At 42.9% G+C, this 17,548-nt stretch overlaps 1 protein-coding gene across 1 annotated transcript; it reads left to right on the top strand.

Annotated features, from left to right (window-relative positions):
• Positions 1 to 4,899: 4,899 nt before the first annotated feature.
• On the top strand, positions 4,900 to 7,854 carry LOC109465709 (brain-specific homeobox protein homolog). Its single transcript, XM_019763088.1, has 3 exons — positions 4,900 to 5,583; positions 5,953 to 6,140; positions 7,559 to 7,854. The coding sequence occupies exons 1-3, from the start codon at positions 5,340 to 5,342 to the stop codon at positions 7,739 to 7,741; spliced, it is 615 nt and encodes a 204-aa protein (XP_019618647.1). The 5' UTR covers positions 4,900 to 5,339; the 3' UTR covers positions 7,742 to 7,854.
• Positions 7,855 to 17,548: the final 9,694 nt, after the last annotated feature.

The following is a 17,548-nucleotide window of genomic DNA, read 5'->3' as shown; positions in this document are numbered from 1 at the left end:
CTATATTAAAAAATAGTGTGAGAAAAATTTTACTGCCATGACGTTTTCTAGGTTGGGCCGAGAACTTTTTGAACACCCCTCGTACCGCCGCTAACAGTGCCGAGACGGCCGAGCGGGAGGCTTTCTTCATAGTATGTTTGAAATTCGATTCCCGGGGTCATTTTTACTCAGACAAACATCTAACGATTCTTCGTGTTATGGCCCAAAAATATACTATACGAAAAAAGGATAATTCTGTACGCTCTTTCGCAGAGACATTTGAGTTGTGGCGATAAAACGAAATTAGAATCAAATAGTGATGTAGCAAGCTTAGTGAACATTGGCCTATTGAGGTGGTCATACAAAGTATTTGTGTATTCGGGTGAAAACTATAGTATCCATTTAACGTCTCTCGCTCACAGTACTAGACTACTAGTGGTAAAATGGCGACTAACAAAGGCTTGTAGGACACCAGATGAAACTTGATTAGACATAGCCAATATTTCACGTTAGAAGATCACCGAATTCAACATCCTGTCTAAAGATTATAAGTACACATGAATCTGGCTTACCACGCAGCTGGAGTTTGTAGAACACAAGTCGGGATTGAAGAGTTTGCGAGAACATGTCGACTTCTCACGATGCCTTTAACCCAGTTCAATTTGATGGGAATGTAGTTTTTGTGCTCATTTCACTTTAATATTCATTCGGCCTATGTGAGCCTGGCGGGGTTTCCTATCTCACCAGAACATCATTGTACAATTCGATCACAGATGCACCCATTGCTTAATGTTTCTCATACAGACGTATAATGCTGACGACCAAACAGCTCACGTTTGGTACCCTTCAATGTCCGTGGACACGCGGCCGCGTTCAGCCTCTGACAGACGAAATGGGGCGTGAAGAAATCAACATCATTGGGTTATGTCATCAGTTGTGGTGAATCGGGCGATTTAACGGCTGGTTAACCTCGTTATGAATGGGGCGTGTCACCGAGAAGCACCGATTCTCACGGGGGGACTAATAACAGTTATTGTTGAGTAAAAGTTGAAATGATAATGGATGCGTGATTTTCATGTTACCGAGAAAAAGTTCTGATTATACCCTCCAAATAGGCCTCGAAAGTAAAGGTCTCCCTGCTATTGCATGCTGCAATTTCCCGTACAAAACTCGGGGTTTTGTGTACATCTCGCGTGCCGGCATAACATAAATACGGGGTGATGAAGACATAGCCGCTGAAGAGCTAATTGAAAACTATTTATCTTATGATAGCACAGAGGAACTCTATAATCCGTCCCCATACCTGACTTTCAATTTAATCTAGGCCATAATTCTCAGCACGGATTTGTCCGTAATGACGGCGGGCTCTCTGCTTACACCATCACCCGCGGCCATTACACCCAATTTGGAGCATTAGCCAAATTACTACCCTCCCTCCCCACAGCAATGCACGACACGCAACCAATTAGAAAATCTATGCAGCAAACATTTCAATTACATTGTGTGGCCTAGCTACAGCCGCCATCTCGCTCGGCTGTGTGGAGCTAAGTGCTCTTCCCTCTGCCCAAGGCTCTGTACACGGCCTCTCTCCTGGCCGCAGTCCTGCCGCGGACAGAGTAGCTCTTCATTGATCTGATCTGATCCACCACACAAGAGCGCGGGATTCGTTACCTCACAAATTAGTCGACATCATTGAAGGGTTTTCCACGAGTTATAAGAGGATTAGAAGATTACTTGATGTGTATTTCCAATCTTGCCAGAGAATTAATCCACGTGAAGCGGTTGTCAACGTGCAAATTCGGCTTTATGTGGTTATTACACCCTGTTCTTATCATACATAAGTTATCAGTTTTGTCTAACTGGCTTCATCGTTAGCGATGAACACATGGAGCCCGTTGAACACAAGGTCACTTTCAACGCTGTTCTTGTGATTTCCTTGTGTAAAAATTACCTTAAGTTTTACTTTGGGACAATAATCTATGATATAGTGTAACTTCACGTCAGTGCTCCGTACTCTACTTGTTTTTGTTCACGCTGCTTATGCCCAAATCTCCACGGCCGTCCGGTGCCGTCCCCCGTTCATGATCACATCCCGCAATGCCCGTTCTACCCCGTGCCGTTCTGCCCTCTAGCCGTCTCTCAGTGCCCAGTTTATCCTGTACCGTTCTGTCACGTCTCGTCCAGTCCCGTTCCCTTGAACTTCTAACTTGTGCTTGAAAATAGTCTTGTACCAGGCCGATGCTGTCTCCTGTCGGCCAAAAAAATCGTCTGTAGGCTTGTCTGCTTAACATTAAAGTCACCAGTAATGGCGCATTATTTTGTCTTCCATGACACCATTGCTAAAGATAGACTGCGTTCTCGTATGTGTTTGTCATGTTGTGATCTCCACACCCACGCGACTACCGGACTTAAACTCAAATCAGAACTTACCGAATACAGGCGGCATCTGCGAAGTCTTACCGCTGATCCCATCTGACAGGTCTATTAACCCGCCTCTGTCTCTAATGAAGTTAAGCATAAGAAATTAATGACGTTTTGTTCGTGTGTCCGGACTTAAAAACAAGATCAGCTCTCGGATTTCTGCCCCGCAGATCCGATCCACCTGCTCATCAGCCCGGAGGTGTTGAGTTCCCGCCGGTCCGGACCAGGTGGGTACGGTGGTGACGTAACCGCCAACAAATGACAAGTACAATATGGACAACTTCCCACCCGCGTACAAAATGTGTAATGCCCGCTATCGTGCGGTATCATTTATGTCCTTGTGCACAGATGTCTGGCTGCCAGTGTTACACTAAAACATCAAGCGTGTTCAGCATAATTAGTATTCTAGCCTTTGATCTACAGTCCATTTCATCATTTTAACCACTAAACACGAGTCCCAGAAATAGTTATACCACAGTTCAAATTGAAAAGGTTTAAGGGAGCAGTTTTCCGCTATTTCTGTGTGTCCCGATACCTTGTACAAGTAGTTAATCGTCCGTGACTAAGAACAGATAGAATCGTTTTATGACTAACGATGTGGCTAACATTTTTTCCTCAAAGCATTTACAGGAGTGCTACTGAAGAGGCCTTGGCGATAATGAAATAAGAGAGCATCGTGTATGACTGGTATCAAATTATAAAACAAGCTTTTATCGATAATGGAGGAGCAAAGAACACGTGGAAATGAAAGAAATTTCGGCGGAGTCGGGTGTATGTGTGAACGAAAGTCCCGAGGGCAAATTCTACGTTTAATGAACAGCATGAGAGAGCGGCTACCGACTACGGTTTGACTTCAAAGACAAGATGTTCCAGTACAGTGCCGAGTCGAGTCTTGGCGAAGTTCTTTTGCTTACCGTCACCCGTCAGGTGTCTGTTTGTGTTACCAAATAAAGTGTTGAATTTGCGATACAGAACAGACAGAATTTGAGATTCATCAGCAGTGGAGTGACTGATACTTGTATGTCATCGCAAATTTTGGACACCTTCTACAATGTTGTTGTACGTGGATTGATAACTTACTATACGTCAATTTCTGAATATTCAGGTGGTTTCATGTGAGGATTGAACGACATATTCTTTGTATGCACAAAGATACATGTGTCTTTGGGATACAACCCAACTTCTTGAAATCATTATAACATATTACCGCGCACACTATCAAACCGTACATCTGAATCAAATACTTTCTTCAACACTTGGTTTTTTGAACTTGGCAGAAGCGATGCCTTTGAACACTTGGGTGGGCTATTTTAGATAGGTAACTGCTTAAGTTGTGCCTGTTCTCTGCTACAGAGGGCGTGACGATCGCGAGTGGACTAAAGAAGCACACTCCTCAAAGATGTAATACTGATCTGAGATGCCAGAATAAGATTCATCTCTTTCATACCGAAAAACCTCTGATTCTCTTCTTCCTGTACACTTATGTCAACTCATTTTCTCTCCAAGCAGAGGTTTTGGCTGGAGCTAGCTATTAGTGGCCAAGTTTTCTTTCCTCTCTGGAGGGAGGACGAAAAGAGAAATCACGGCTACTACCACCCGAGACCTCTGCTTGGAGAGTAAACTCTTTATGTCAGTGTATGTCAACTTCTAACACTGTCCACTGTTGTTACTTTAAATCGATAATTAGAAAAGTGCAGGTAATAGAACCCCCCACAGAAGTGTCGTACAACCAATAATCTCCGAGAGCCCACTGGTCACTGAATGAAGAAATAATTGGAAACATCAATGTTTTCAAATTGCATTGCGAGACCTTTGTTCTCTGTGGATTTGGCAGCTCTCTGATTCGGCTTAACGTTTAATTGTCCCTAGGGATCAAACTACACATCAAGTAGTGCGCATAGGATTCATTGTCCAATTTCTAGTGTGTTATGTAGCGATTATAGGTAATTTGAACACTTGCGACAGAAATTTACAAAATCTATAGCGTGTTGATGTGATCTCTGGTCATAAATTGACTATGTTGAAATGAAGAACAGAAACATCACCAGTGTTCTTTTTAACAAACTATGATTCTCTCAATTTAGAAAAGGAAAATCTGACTTTTTTCTGACTTGTAAACCCAAGAGGCTTCTGTGTTACTGTCACGGTTTCATTATCTAAGCACCTACATTAATGTAGATTATCACAGATACATGTAAATACTGATGAAACACACGTGAACTGTTCATCAAATACAGTCACTATCTAACTAACACGAACTACATTATCAAGATAAAGATTATATCTTGCTTTTAATGACAATTTCCTGGTTTTATGTAAAGATTTACAATTTCTTCGCGTGCTCATGATCGCTAGTTGATGAAATATGAGATAGTTTGGCGGACATGCTCCCGAAGTTTCCGGGCGCCCCCGCCTCTCCTCCGGGATCACGACCGCCGACCTCTCGCCACGTGTCCCTTATCACCGGGGGCAATACTCGGGCTCTTTGCGGGCGGCATCCTGATGACAAGCCGCAGAATGATAATCTCATAAGAGATTTAAAACTAGGGGCTAATTTGCCTACATTCGTCCTATCACAAAACGGATCGGTGATTTGTTAACACGGGAGTCATTGCGCATGACACGAGCTGGCAGTAGAGGTTTCTCCAGTCGGAGTTCTGGCACCTGCGCTTCAGAGTGTTCTGCGCAGAACAGACTCGTACAGCAGTAGAACACCGGCCTATCTTAGTAACCTCGGGCTGTGTCGGGCAGTTTCTTATTCTGATACACAGTTACTTGTACAGAGGCGACATTTTGGTGTGGGACAGTCCATAACGTGCGCAGGACAACAACCCCGTGCACAGGTGTTGTCAAAGGATTTTTTTAATCGGACAACAAGTTTTCGATTTTAAAAACCAGCAGGTGCCGGACGCGAAGAGACACGTTCCAGGGAGATCACCATGTTCTCCCAGTCGCAGAGCGGCAACACGACAGCCTTCCTGATCGAGAACATTCTGTTCGACAAGCACAAGGACTGTCCTCGGCACGGCGAGTTGGTGGTGCCGCAGCCCACACGGAACTCCCTGGTGGAGGTTGGTTTCCCCGGCGTGCTGGCCCCGGCACCCTCCGCCTTCCTGCCGCACGGCTTTCACCCCTACCTCCACAAGCCGGGCCTGCACTCCCACTATCTCCTACACAGCCATGGTGAGTTTATACAAGTCAGGATTGCAACATCCTCAGACTTTACATTTCCGGATATTGTCTACATCAATTTCTGTACCTCCTAAAATATATATCGGACTCTAACAGGAAAAGTGCCTGTTTCCTGTTACTTTATTTAGCGGGGGCAAGCAAATAAAATAAGACTGTTTGAAATAAGGCTGTATCACTTACGTTCATTTCCGAACTACTTGAACAGGTGCGGCTCATATGGCCCGACCTGCAAGACATGAACCTGCACAGGGCACACCTGCTATCTCGAGGTCCGGGGTTTTCGGAGAGATGGATTAAGGAGTAGATCATTTCGATATTGTATTATGACAGTAACTGTATCTATGTTCCTCCTTGTTGCAGGAATCCCGATGTCCCCGCTGTACCATAACGGCGGGTTCCCGGGAAAGCCGATCCGGCGGCGGAAGGCCCGGACGGTGTTCTCGGACTCTCAGCTGAACGGTCTGGAGAAGCGGTTCGAGAGTCAGAAGTACCTGTCCACACCGGAGAGAATGGACCTCGCCGCCGCGCTCAATCTTACAGAAACACAGGTGGGGACATTTTCGTTATTGTTGCAATATTCGGTTGTTGTTCGTTTTGTCTTTGATGGTGGTAGAATGTGCCGGTGGCTGATATCATCGCGTAAAGTAGCTCTCTCGTGCTGATTTTTTTTATAGTTATTGAAAAAAAAGTCATGTGACGAAAATAGTCATTATGAAATAATGTTTTTCTAGACAAATATATCTTCTTTAAGAATAAGATTTTAACTACTAGTGCGTAGTATTATAATACATTTATTCATAAGTCGATTTGGCATCCACTCGTATCGTCAGTGCACTAGGGAGTGAATCAGTAGGAAATTCTATACTGACAGAAACTGAAGGAATATGAAACAAACCGACAATTATCACATAACTGTTTGCCCCCATGAAAAGGCTCCCACGGGACTAAAAGGTGGGACGGACAGTAGAGGTATACTCAGCATTGTAGCTCACACGTAACACGGTCAACGGGTCAAGGGAGAAAGTCTAGCCGTGTGCGGTACAATATCCAACACGCTTGGAACGATCGTGTACAATAGACAAGTATATGCGAGGAAGTTTAGCGAAAGTGGATATAAAGACGGTATGTTATGTTGTGAATAGCTAATTTGACGTAAGATGTAACGTTATATATCATTAACCAGTTTGGGGATTGTTTATTCCGCACGTGTATTTATTCCACACGTTTATTTAGGAAACGCATACACACACATGATTGATGGTCTTGGGTACGAATGTAACATAATAAGACAGTGATGTTAACGTTATTCATGTGCAGTACATATTGAAACGCGAAATCTTGCTTACATAAAACTGTGGCTTCTTACATAAAACTGTGACTGGAAAATCGTGCTAAACACATACAATGCTATGATATTGAAACATGAAAACAAATCTACAACAAGTATATTAGTTATTAGAGGTAATTTGTGAAAGATTAGCATATTAAACAGGGCATGTTTGCACCAAGGCAACATTGAATGATAACTGTGATTTTGTGGTTACTCCTTAAAACCATGAGGTCTACGTCCGGTGCAACAACAAAGGCATCATTCTCACATATTGTGGGTAATTCCAGCTAAAAATAATAATAAATATCTTGAGATAGTGACTGACCCTTTTATGTTTAGCGGGTGTTTGAATTCTTGGTGTCTTGGACAAAATTGGGCACACGCTATCTATTCGTCTTAATTCAACGAATTTAGCTGATAGTTAAGTACTACTTGAAAAACAGTGACTTGATGGTGAACCATGTCCTTTATAAACTGCATTGAAACCAACGACGATAAAACTTACCTGGGAAAGCAAATGCTTGGGAAATATTTCTAGAAATTATAACTGGTTGGTTTCCCTCGCCGGGTCCAAGAACGATGATTCGAAGGAGATCCTTGAGCCGTTGCTTAAGTCGTTTGTTTGTTTCACGATAGGTGAAGACGTGGTTTCAAAACAGACGTATGAAGCACAAGAAGCTCCAGAGGAAGAGAGAAAGCGACAGACCGGCGTCGGCCTCTTCGGCAGACGACGTGGCCAGACCGGAGCACCGAGCGACGATCCACGACAAACTAGACATCTGTGCGAGTCCCGAAGCCGCCTCAGATACGGAGGACTGAAATGGTACCATTCTGAAGGTCCAATATTGTTAAAGATTGATTTAAGCTGGGGAAATTATTTCGCATGGCCATTCTTCTTATCTACCTAAGATTTATCAAAGATGTATGTCGTACACTGTCGTTAATACGTCTAAGAATGTTTGAACCTCAAGAGCCAGCGAAGATCAACCTGAATTGTACAGTAAGGTGTTTTACGTGCACAATGTATTTGATGAGAACGAAGTGTGGTCCAGAGTCCGCTTTGTGTCGTTTTTTTAATGTTTCCCACTATTAAAGCGTTCGTTTCATCATTTGCTTCTCTTTGTTTTCTATTACCTAGGATGAGTACATCTGTCAGGTTTCAAGCATAAGAATCACTTGGTTGTGGGAATGTTGGACATGGATTTTGCTTACTGTGTTTGATTTGATCTTTTCTGGGGCTATAACAACCAAAAGGATTTCTTGACTGATTATATGGTGTAAGCAATATTAATCATAAAGTTATACATAGTCTCTGCTTCACCTAAACGGCCGAGCTGCAAAGCCGTACAAAATGATGCAGCGAATATTTGCAAACTTAACATAATAGAAATTTTCTGTGTTACGCATCGATATCTCGCAGTCTTTCACATGAAAACCATTTGTAATCATTGATCCCTGCCATCACACAGGCGCACTCATTGACAGCTTGGAGGGCTGTTTTCTCAAGAAGTTTATCAGAAGCAAGTATAGCTTTTAATGATTTAGCACAGCCAATATGAGACAAAGTAATGCAAATGAATGCTTTGGTGTCAACCTGAAGAAATTTTGGATGCTGTACTAGAAAAGAATCGAAATTAACCACGTACAGCTGATTATGATAAAGAACGAATCCCTGTTCGTTTCTTCGGTCATTTTGTTCACCGGTTAGCTGTTTGATGTGATGGGACCGCAGAGAAAACATTTGCACTTAAACAATGAAGTGATATTCCCAGACTAGTGTTCCCTGCACGGTACGATCACACATAAAGCCTACACGTCACCATACTATCACACAAGAATACCATTTTAAATACTAGTAGTAACTCAATCTCATGAATTCGTTGATATTTTGCTAATTAAAAGCAAATGTGCGGAAACTGCAAATTATATTTGCACGGACTACTAAATATGTATACCATATACAGTTGTTTATATTGTTATATATTTGTTGTTTCATCATACCTATACCTTTACAATAGCAAGAGAAACAAATGGGTGCAACTATAGCAGTGTTGCTAAATTATCGAATATACATTAAAGCCACTACTAATATTCCAACAGACGAGAAACAATGGTGTGGAAAATATCACAGAAGAATGAAGAAGAGCGATCTATAATTCTGAGAAGAAACACACAACAGTTTGCAACCACACCACACAGCGTGCCTTCCTTGTTATAGAAATTAAGAAACAGAAGATGAAGTAACATAATCAATCCGTCTTTCCTAAAATGAAATAATTGTTAAAAGCAATGATCCACAGTATCGTATTATCGTGATCTGGCAGTGCAGGTATGACCATCTTACACGACATTTTCACATCCTATAGCTACACACACAAGTAAGCAGATAGAGAAGAATTGCTGCCACTGCATACGGAGGCATGAAGTGAGAATTCAAATTCCTTGTTCTCTAGTGCATATGTTGTTCAAAATTTCATTCATTGTAGGGTGACATTCTCGTCAGAGCAGAATCTGGACTGACGTTTTGACATGATAATCTTCAGATTTTCCGCCGCAGTCAAAGGTTTCGGGCAGAGGACGGACGAACGGCCGCTTATCCTAGCAGACAGAGACAGAGGATGTAATCACGCGGGTTCGGCCGACGTGGGGAAATTTTCAGCACGAAACGAACAGACTGCGGAGGTGGGGGTTATGGCACTCAAACCGGTAATGCGGTACGTACGTAGAAGGATGTAGTCTGTCGGTGCTATTGCCTGTTACAACTTGATGAGTTTTCTGCAGACCCTAAGAAGTTATATTGCAAAAGAAAGAATAGCTACGAAAACCGTGGATTGCCCAACTGTGTGCATACTTGCGCACACATGAGAAAAGTCTACCTGGAGCCACCTCGGGTTCAGTTAACTTGAACTTGAAACCCACCACTGACGAGGACAGTTAATGAAATCATCTCGCATGTTCGTGCTTGGGACTAGTCTCTCTTGTTCCTATTCCAAGTTGTACGGGTTCGAAAGGTGTCATGTCGGTCTCGCTTTCCGACAGACACTTGGGGCTCACCTAACTGTTTGTGTCGTATGATGGAAGTGTGGTGCTCATTATCAGATGGCATTTCAGCCCAGATGACCAATTTCCGACGGGAGCGATCCCCTGTTGAAGTGCCGCTTCGAGCACAACCTCACACGGTGGGTACTCGGCTTCCAGGACACTTCTTCCGCCACTTACAAAACTTGTAAATGGACCTGGAGTGGCCGGAAAATTCAATAAAAGAGCGGCATATCGACGATTAAACGGGTAATGATCTTTCGACTGCAGATGAGATACATCTCTTGTGGTGCTTCAGAGGACCGTTCCTGCAATCATTATGTCTGCTCAGCTCGACTCATCCGTTTGTGTTTCAGAGTTTGTGCACGATCATGGCTGTGCGGTGAAAAGGGTCAAAGAATAGTTGGACAGGGATTTTCAGCCACGATTGTAGCCAAGAAACGTTACTTTCCATATAGATCCTGTCTCCTGATGCTATACTTGAACATTTGGGGCCTTATCACGTCAAAAATAGGGGCAGACAATCAAAATGTACTATGATAATGTTCTTAGCACTACCTGGACTGAATCAAGGTACATAAAAGAAAAGCAGATATCACAGATGACATGGCGAGTACAGTTTAGACTGAATATGGTGAACTGGACTGACTGTGAGAGAAGTAAGTAAAGGGTTAACGGGTAGGGAATATGGTTCAATATATTACAGAGGAATCAGCGTACTGTCGCCTCGGCACACATCTTTATGGAAAATATCCAAACTTTATCCGTATGGCGCTGTATGTGTTATCTATATATTATGAAGAGATTGCAGCCATTTTGACCGAGTGTAGTGTGAACTGAAGATCAAGAAGTGAAGACTGATGGATTGCTGCCCCCTGTGTGTCTGTAGCAACCGGGTGAGTCCTGACCCCCGTGTGATTTTCCTTCGTTCGTAAACCAACAAGGCAATTTCGGATTTATAATTAATGAAGGCCTTAATTGCACATTTTTGCCACACTTGGCTAAGTACAGGTCACAACAAAACTAGACTAATTGGAAGGTGGGCCATCTAAATCTTTATTCAAGTCCAACTGCCCTCGTAGGTATGGAGGTTTCCATGCTTGACTCTTCCTTATTCAAATAATTTACATCATCATAATATCACATTTTATCTTACTTAGATAAAGGTGTAAGAAAGTGATCTTGCATCGATTTGGCTCACTGAAGAACTAATCAGTAAACTAACACTGGTCTGTTATAAACAACAGACGCTATATAGAGTATAAACAGCTATAGGTTCATTGTACTGGAGAAATTCCGCTGCTTCTTTTCGACAAGTGCAGTATGAAGGAGCCGATGGACAAGGGTACGTATAACGTACCGCCCTGGGGTCTGCGACTCTTGTCAGTAGCATGCATGTTGGGGATTTGAACTCCCGGCGTCTTGTCCTGGCGGTAGGCTCCCTAACCGTAAGTAACCTACTGGGATATGGAAAGTGGTTTGCTAAAGGACAGGAAGGCCTTAGGGCCCGGCACGCCGACAAAAGCGTAGTAAAATTGTTACTCTGTAGGAACAGGACGCCCCTCTGGTCACCTTAACACGATTAACCGGCTAACATTTGAGGATATCCTACTTGATATGGTTGCCGGTGGTTGTTAGGACTGCCCATTACTTCCACACTCTACAACCACCGCCTATTTCAAGCGGAACAGGTAGATAACCAGCGAAGGCCTCGGTAGACCGATAACACACACCGTTTCCTTTTTCCCACCGATCTAAAAACAGATATAACTTTGCTGATTGAGTTAGCAAATCTGGAAAAGCAGGATTTAGAGGTGAAAACTGTCACAGATACTTGATACAGTGAGCAGCCGTAACGACATTAAATATCAGGGACTGCGCAAGTTACATAAATACATGTACTCGTAACAGTATTCTTTCAGACGAGTTTTGAAAATTCCAAAAGTAAACATGCATGCACTCATTCAATCTACTGATGTGATACAACATTTTTATTCCTAGCCGGGGTCCGGAGATACTAGTATAATGTATGGTATGTTTCATACAGTCCTGCATGGACGAAAACTACAGCCTCCCTTTTTATAGTGAATGCAGTGTACTGAATGAGAATTACTTTAGTGGTGATTTGTCCATTTCCGACGCCAAAAACAGGTACGCGCCGGGTTTTAAATGCCGTTTGCGTTTATTGCTTTCTAGCAGATATTTTGTGACTATTGTACATTTTTAGATTAGTTCAGTTCAGTCGCGTGTATCAGTATAGTCCAAAATTTTGAATAGTTAATTTGACGATTGGAAGAAAGAGGGACAGGCCACTTATGCGCAGCCCAAGCCCACCATACAATTTGGAATGTGTACAGATACGCGTTTTGTCTAAATATAAAACTCAGCGTCGGGTTTTCTAGTAGCTTGTTATCTTTAATTTACTCACATAGGCAATCAGATGTCGCAGGCCCTTCGGCAGTGGTTTCTGATTTCACCGCCATGAAAGTCACCTCGGGAAAATCTACTTTAGAGCGGGAATATTATGGTTTTATTAATGGATTAATTGGGCTTGAGTATCAAAGCAAGTGGCTATTACCCGGGGCGCTCCGCTAATCATGGCGGCTGCTTCACTGAACTGTGTGGCACGCGCTCTTTTTTTTAATGGACGTCAAAGCACATTAAATCAGTATCGCAAAAGCGTTTGATATACATGTTTTTTTGTCTCCTCACTCTGCAATTTTGCCTCTTTCCCGAGCCTTCATACCAACACCTTCAATATTTTGTCCAAAAGTTGTTGTAGCTTTTGTTTGAAAGAGCAGTGACTGGTAGTTGGGATAAGATATGGCATGTACCGTCTACATCACAGAACAGGTCCCCCAAGTCCTCTCACTCTATAGTAATTGACCTTCTATATTAGATTTATCCCTTAGTTTATCTGCCCTTAGCTAGGGATAGTACCAGGTTAGTTAGACCAGGTAACCAGTAAATTGTCGCCGCGGCATTTGCTGTACATCATTGCCCCGTGGCCGCTGGCCAGCCGTGGGAACACGGGTTTGTGCAGCACCTTTGTGTCAAGCTGCGCACGGGCCATTAGCGGTCAATTCCTGGCGACCCCGAGGGGGCGAAGGGCGGGGGTCTCGGGAACACCTGCTGTCAGAATGATGGATGTGAGCTCCGGCCAATATTTCTCTATAACTCCCTAACATGTCCTCATGCCCCAACTGTCACTTTAGTTGTCAACGCCTGTAAAAGACGTAGAGCGACTGTACTGCACAGAAAAGTGCAATTTACGACCCGTTTACTATATTCACGACAATACTGATTGCATTACAACCTGATGAGAGGCGGATACAATAAAGGACTTAAATGAAAACTTTTAAAGAAAGTCTTGTGAAATTTATGACCCCTGATCCTTGAAAGTTTACTTTCTAGAATGTTCTGGAGTGATATTTCCGGACGGATATTTGCTCACGTGTTGAACACTGTCGTTCATAGATGGTGACGTCCTTTGTACTTTGTTATTTTCCTCAGATCTTCTCTTTTAGAGAGGTTGTTTCTCTGCAGTACAAAGCGTTCCACACAGGGTACACATTATCAATTTACCTACCTGGATACAGGCTTGTGTCGATACCATCTGTACTATCACTAGATCTAATTATCTGTTGTATGTGGACTCGTCTCCATAGCAAAGTAATGGCATCAAAGTTGCCCCTCAGGGCTGCCATCAGCCAATCAGAGACTCCTACATTGGGTATCAAAAGCGAGTGTTTCCACTCGTAGGTGGTAGCCCTGGGCCAAACGTCAGATTTTCAAACGTTTTCCCATTTGGAAAGGTAAATCCATTTTTCGCAAGAACTTCACGTAAGTAAGGAAAAATAGGAGATAAGCCCGTTTGTTTCTGGTCGATTATCGAAACTGTTCAAAAGATGATATGATCCTTACAGGAGCTTATATCATGACAAAAATAAACTTCAAATGTCATAGTGCAGTGATGATCCTCAAATTAACTTCAACTTAAAGCAAAATTATATTGAATGGTACATTTATCTACTTGTGTACAGTCTGCTTCACTACTAACCGTCCACATTACAGAATGCATGGTCCCAACACAGGTGTGATCTGTAGATTCTTCTACAAGTGCAGATTTTGACCAAGCCTGACAAGTGATCTTCGTACCAATACACTCCGACAGCTCCATAATCCACGACCCTTGGCTGAATTAGAATCTGCTTTTCCAGTGATTCTCGATGGTCCAAAATTCAAATAGAAAGTTACATGTCAATTCTAAATCCTTATCTACCTATTTCGCTTCATGAGTTAAAGAGGTGAAACGTAAGAGCAAAGTGCAAGATTGGCTTGGTAGTTCATCTGCAAAAAGGACTATTAATGCTGCAGTTGGATTTCCATTCCACATAGTAACCAGCATGTTATTATTAACCAGTTATCAAACTGTTTGTTTTTATGGCTTTAACCATTTTCTATGATACTATTCAGTCATCAAAATATCAACACAAAAGTAATTGTACACTGTTTGGGAAAATGTACCCATGTGTTCTTTCCCGTTTCAAACCAACGGCACTGCACGTATTCTGTACCACGTCCCGCACCCACTGGCGCCCTCTGCCAGCCGCACTACGCTCATCTCATCTATTATAGCCAGTTGAAGACGAGAAAATGGTCTAAACATGAAAAAATAATTGACATGTTTGTCTCGTAGATTTCTAGTAGCTTTCAGTGTATTAATCTTCAAATGCTGCCAAATTTGCAGGCCGTTAGCTCGACATTGATAACAGTCATTTTCTGAGCACTACAAATTGGTTGTAATGGTCCGTGCGATGGTTTGACGAAATGGGAAAAGCACTTCAACTCACAAATTACAGTGTGTGCGCTTAGTAAATTGTGTGAGGCACGCAGGAGAGGGCAGTACTACAGAAGATTGAAAGGCGGGGAGGTAAGCCAATTAAAGGCTTTCCAGCAGTACATGCTGCAGCAAGTGCTTTCAATTACCCCATTTCTGGAGTGATTTCGGCTGGCAGCAAAGGCGGGGGTACAGGAAGGTTAGCAAAGGGGTCTACTCCAAACTTTGTTCGAACTGCGTGGGGATATTTTGTAACGGTACAAGCTTTGGGGTTTGTGAAGGTTGATGGCTACATGGCGAGGTTGAATGTTTTCCATTCCGTGGAAGTCATATGAACCTTGCTTTACTCCAGCTAGCATTGTAAGAAAACGGCCGCCTTCCTAGTCAAGGCCAAAGGAGACACTACACTTCAACATTGATATTGACAGGACAAGTAGAAAATACGATCCGGGGTACCCTAAAGGCAAAAAGCCTTTACACAATACAACTCTAACTACATGTACTAAACTTGTAACAGTTATTTCCTCCCGTTCTTATTGTTTTTTAGCTGTCGTATCCAGATACACTTGTCCCTACCTTTAGAGCAAATGGCACCTCATCCCAGTAAGAGAAGTAATGGTCCCGCTACAATATTGTGGCTCGAGGTGCCAATGTAAAATACCTCACTCCGCGGCTGCCTCTACTAAGAGCGATGCAAATGATCTCACCACAATGTGGGTAATTTGCACAATTTGCTCTTAAGTCTATCCTGTAAATCTCTAGATAATGTGGGTTAATTGTTTTTAATAGGGGGGATGTGTGGGGGCACCCTTGGGTCTATATTCATAGCTGTATTTCTTCTTGAAGTGCGATTATGTTCTCGGCACGCCAGCCAACACTAGACAGCCCGACGCGCGTTACATTACCAAGCGCACAGGCGGGCATTAGCCGAGACATGGCGGCGAGATTGCGTGGACACTTCTGACCTTGAAAGCCTAAAGGAGCTCTTAATATCTTACCTCCTCCTTTCCCCACTAGAGCCTTCAAACAGATGGGTCATGATCACTCAATAGCAACAAACGCGCGCTAAATAATAACTTCCTTATGGCAGAATTCGAACTTAATGGTCGGTTGTTAAAAGTCGGTGTCTTTAACAGATGGGGCAGGCGGTTGGCTGCAGCTAACTGCGTTCTGGTCATCTCTGAAGGGTTTATTGATCCCATTTGATCACGATATTGTATGAGGAGGCGTAGGAGAGGTCGCCATTTCGGCACTCCACACAAGAAGCACTCGTGCGAGGCGCATTAACAGCAGGATCGTTACGTTATCATTCCTATACTCTAACGCGAGCGAACGTCTTCAGATGGTAACTTATCTATTAACAGCAATGTGCTATACGATCTGTGTACCTGACTAGTACACCATTTGGACCTTAAAGTTTGTAAAACAATATGAAGGCGGCGATCGAGCGACCATGGAGTTAAAAGTATGATTCCGTCAGTAATAAAGGCGACTAAAATTAGTTGCATTGGAAGAGGAGACAAATGCACATCAGATCTTGACAAGCAGAAGCATGACCTAAGATTTAGCTGTAACGTTTAAACACATCTGCATGATCCATATATTGTTCAATAGGCACTAGAACCGGCCGCACACTGCGAGCTGAATCCCGTATGGACATGAAGATATAACCGCTCTCCGTTTGGTGCACCCTTACATCTTTGGTCCACCGTGTTAAGGTCATCCTTGAATATCTGAATGATTAACCGGTCCATTTGCTGACTAATGTATGTTAAAAGCTCTGGGTGTGGAGCAGCAACAAGAGGGAATTTCAGGGAAATAGTCTTTTGAACAGGGGCGTAAAAGCCCAGATGTTGTGGCTAACGTTTTCGGACGCTCAATAAAGGCTAGAATGGCCTCCCGTGCCAACAACACCATTAAACTAACACTATCGTTCATCTGTGGCTGACGGGGACGTGCGGGGAATGAGAGCTGGTGTTTAACCTTTATTGACTGGACAGACCTACAGTTCTGCTGTGGAAGTAATTCTGAGCAAAAATGGATGATTACCAGGGAAATTCTAACATACTCATCAGTATCTGCAATCACTTTCTTTGTCGCGTAAATGGAAGATATGGTGACATGACAGGACAAATGTCCCTTTCCCCTCGCGTCATGTTAAAAGCCACCTACTGTTATTGCATTATCGATATTTTCAAAAGTTAAATTAACATTAAATGGACCGCGACATTCCCAAAGGGATTACGACGAGCATTGCCAACATTCGTTTTCAACCTAGAGTGCGTGTAACGGTTATATAAATCTGGAATATTTGATAGAAATGTTGATCCAAACAATAAAACCATATGCTTGCGGGTTTTTACTACCGGTAAGGAAGGAAAACGGAAGGGCTTATCTCCTTTATGTATTGCTTTATGGCATAATTGCGAAAATTCATTTTTGCATCGAATACCGTATTTCTTGCTTGATGGAATATGACTACCAGCTGAACAATGTGGATCATTGGGAGTTGGTCTTGAAATAAGTGAAAGCAACAAATCGACTTTGTAACTATTACGTTCGCTGAAACTCTTTTATGTTCAATAAATCTATTAATTTATGCCGCAAGACTACCAAATTCGTAACAGTATACGTAACTTTGAAAGAAGTATAATTTTGCCCATTCCTCCTGTGGAAAATGAGTGATTCACCCATCGGACGAGAGCCTTCTGCAGTTCTGTACAGTCCGCAAGGAGCCGCTGATGTTA

Source organism: Branchiostoma belcheri, unplaced genomic scaffold, assembly GCF_001625305.1.
Source record: "Branchiostoma belcheri isolate BF01 breed outbred unplaced genomic scaffold, Haploidv18h27 scaffold157, whole genome shotgun sequence".
Taxonomy (NCBI): Eukaryota; Metazoa; Chordata; class Leptocardii; order Amphioxiformes; family Branchiostomatidae; genus Branchiostoma; species Branchiostoma belcheri.
The sequence above is the reverse complement of the archived record's forward strand: the minus strand, read 5'-3'. Positions and strand labels throughout refer to the sequence as shown.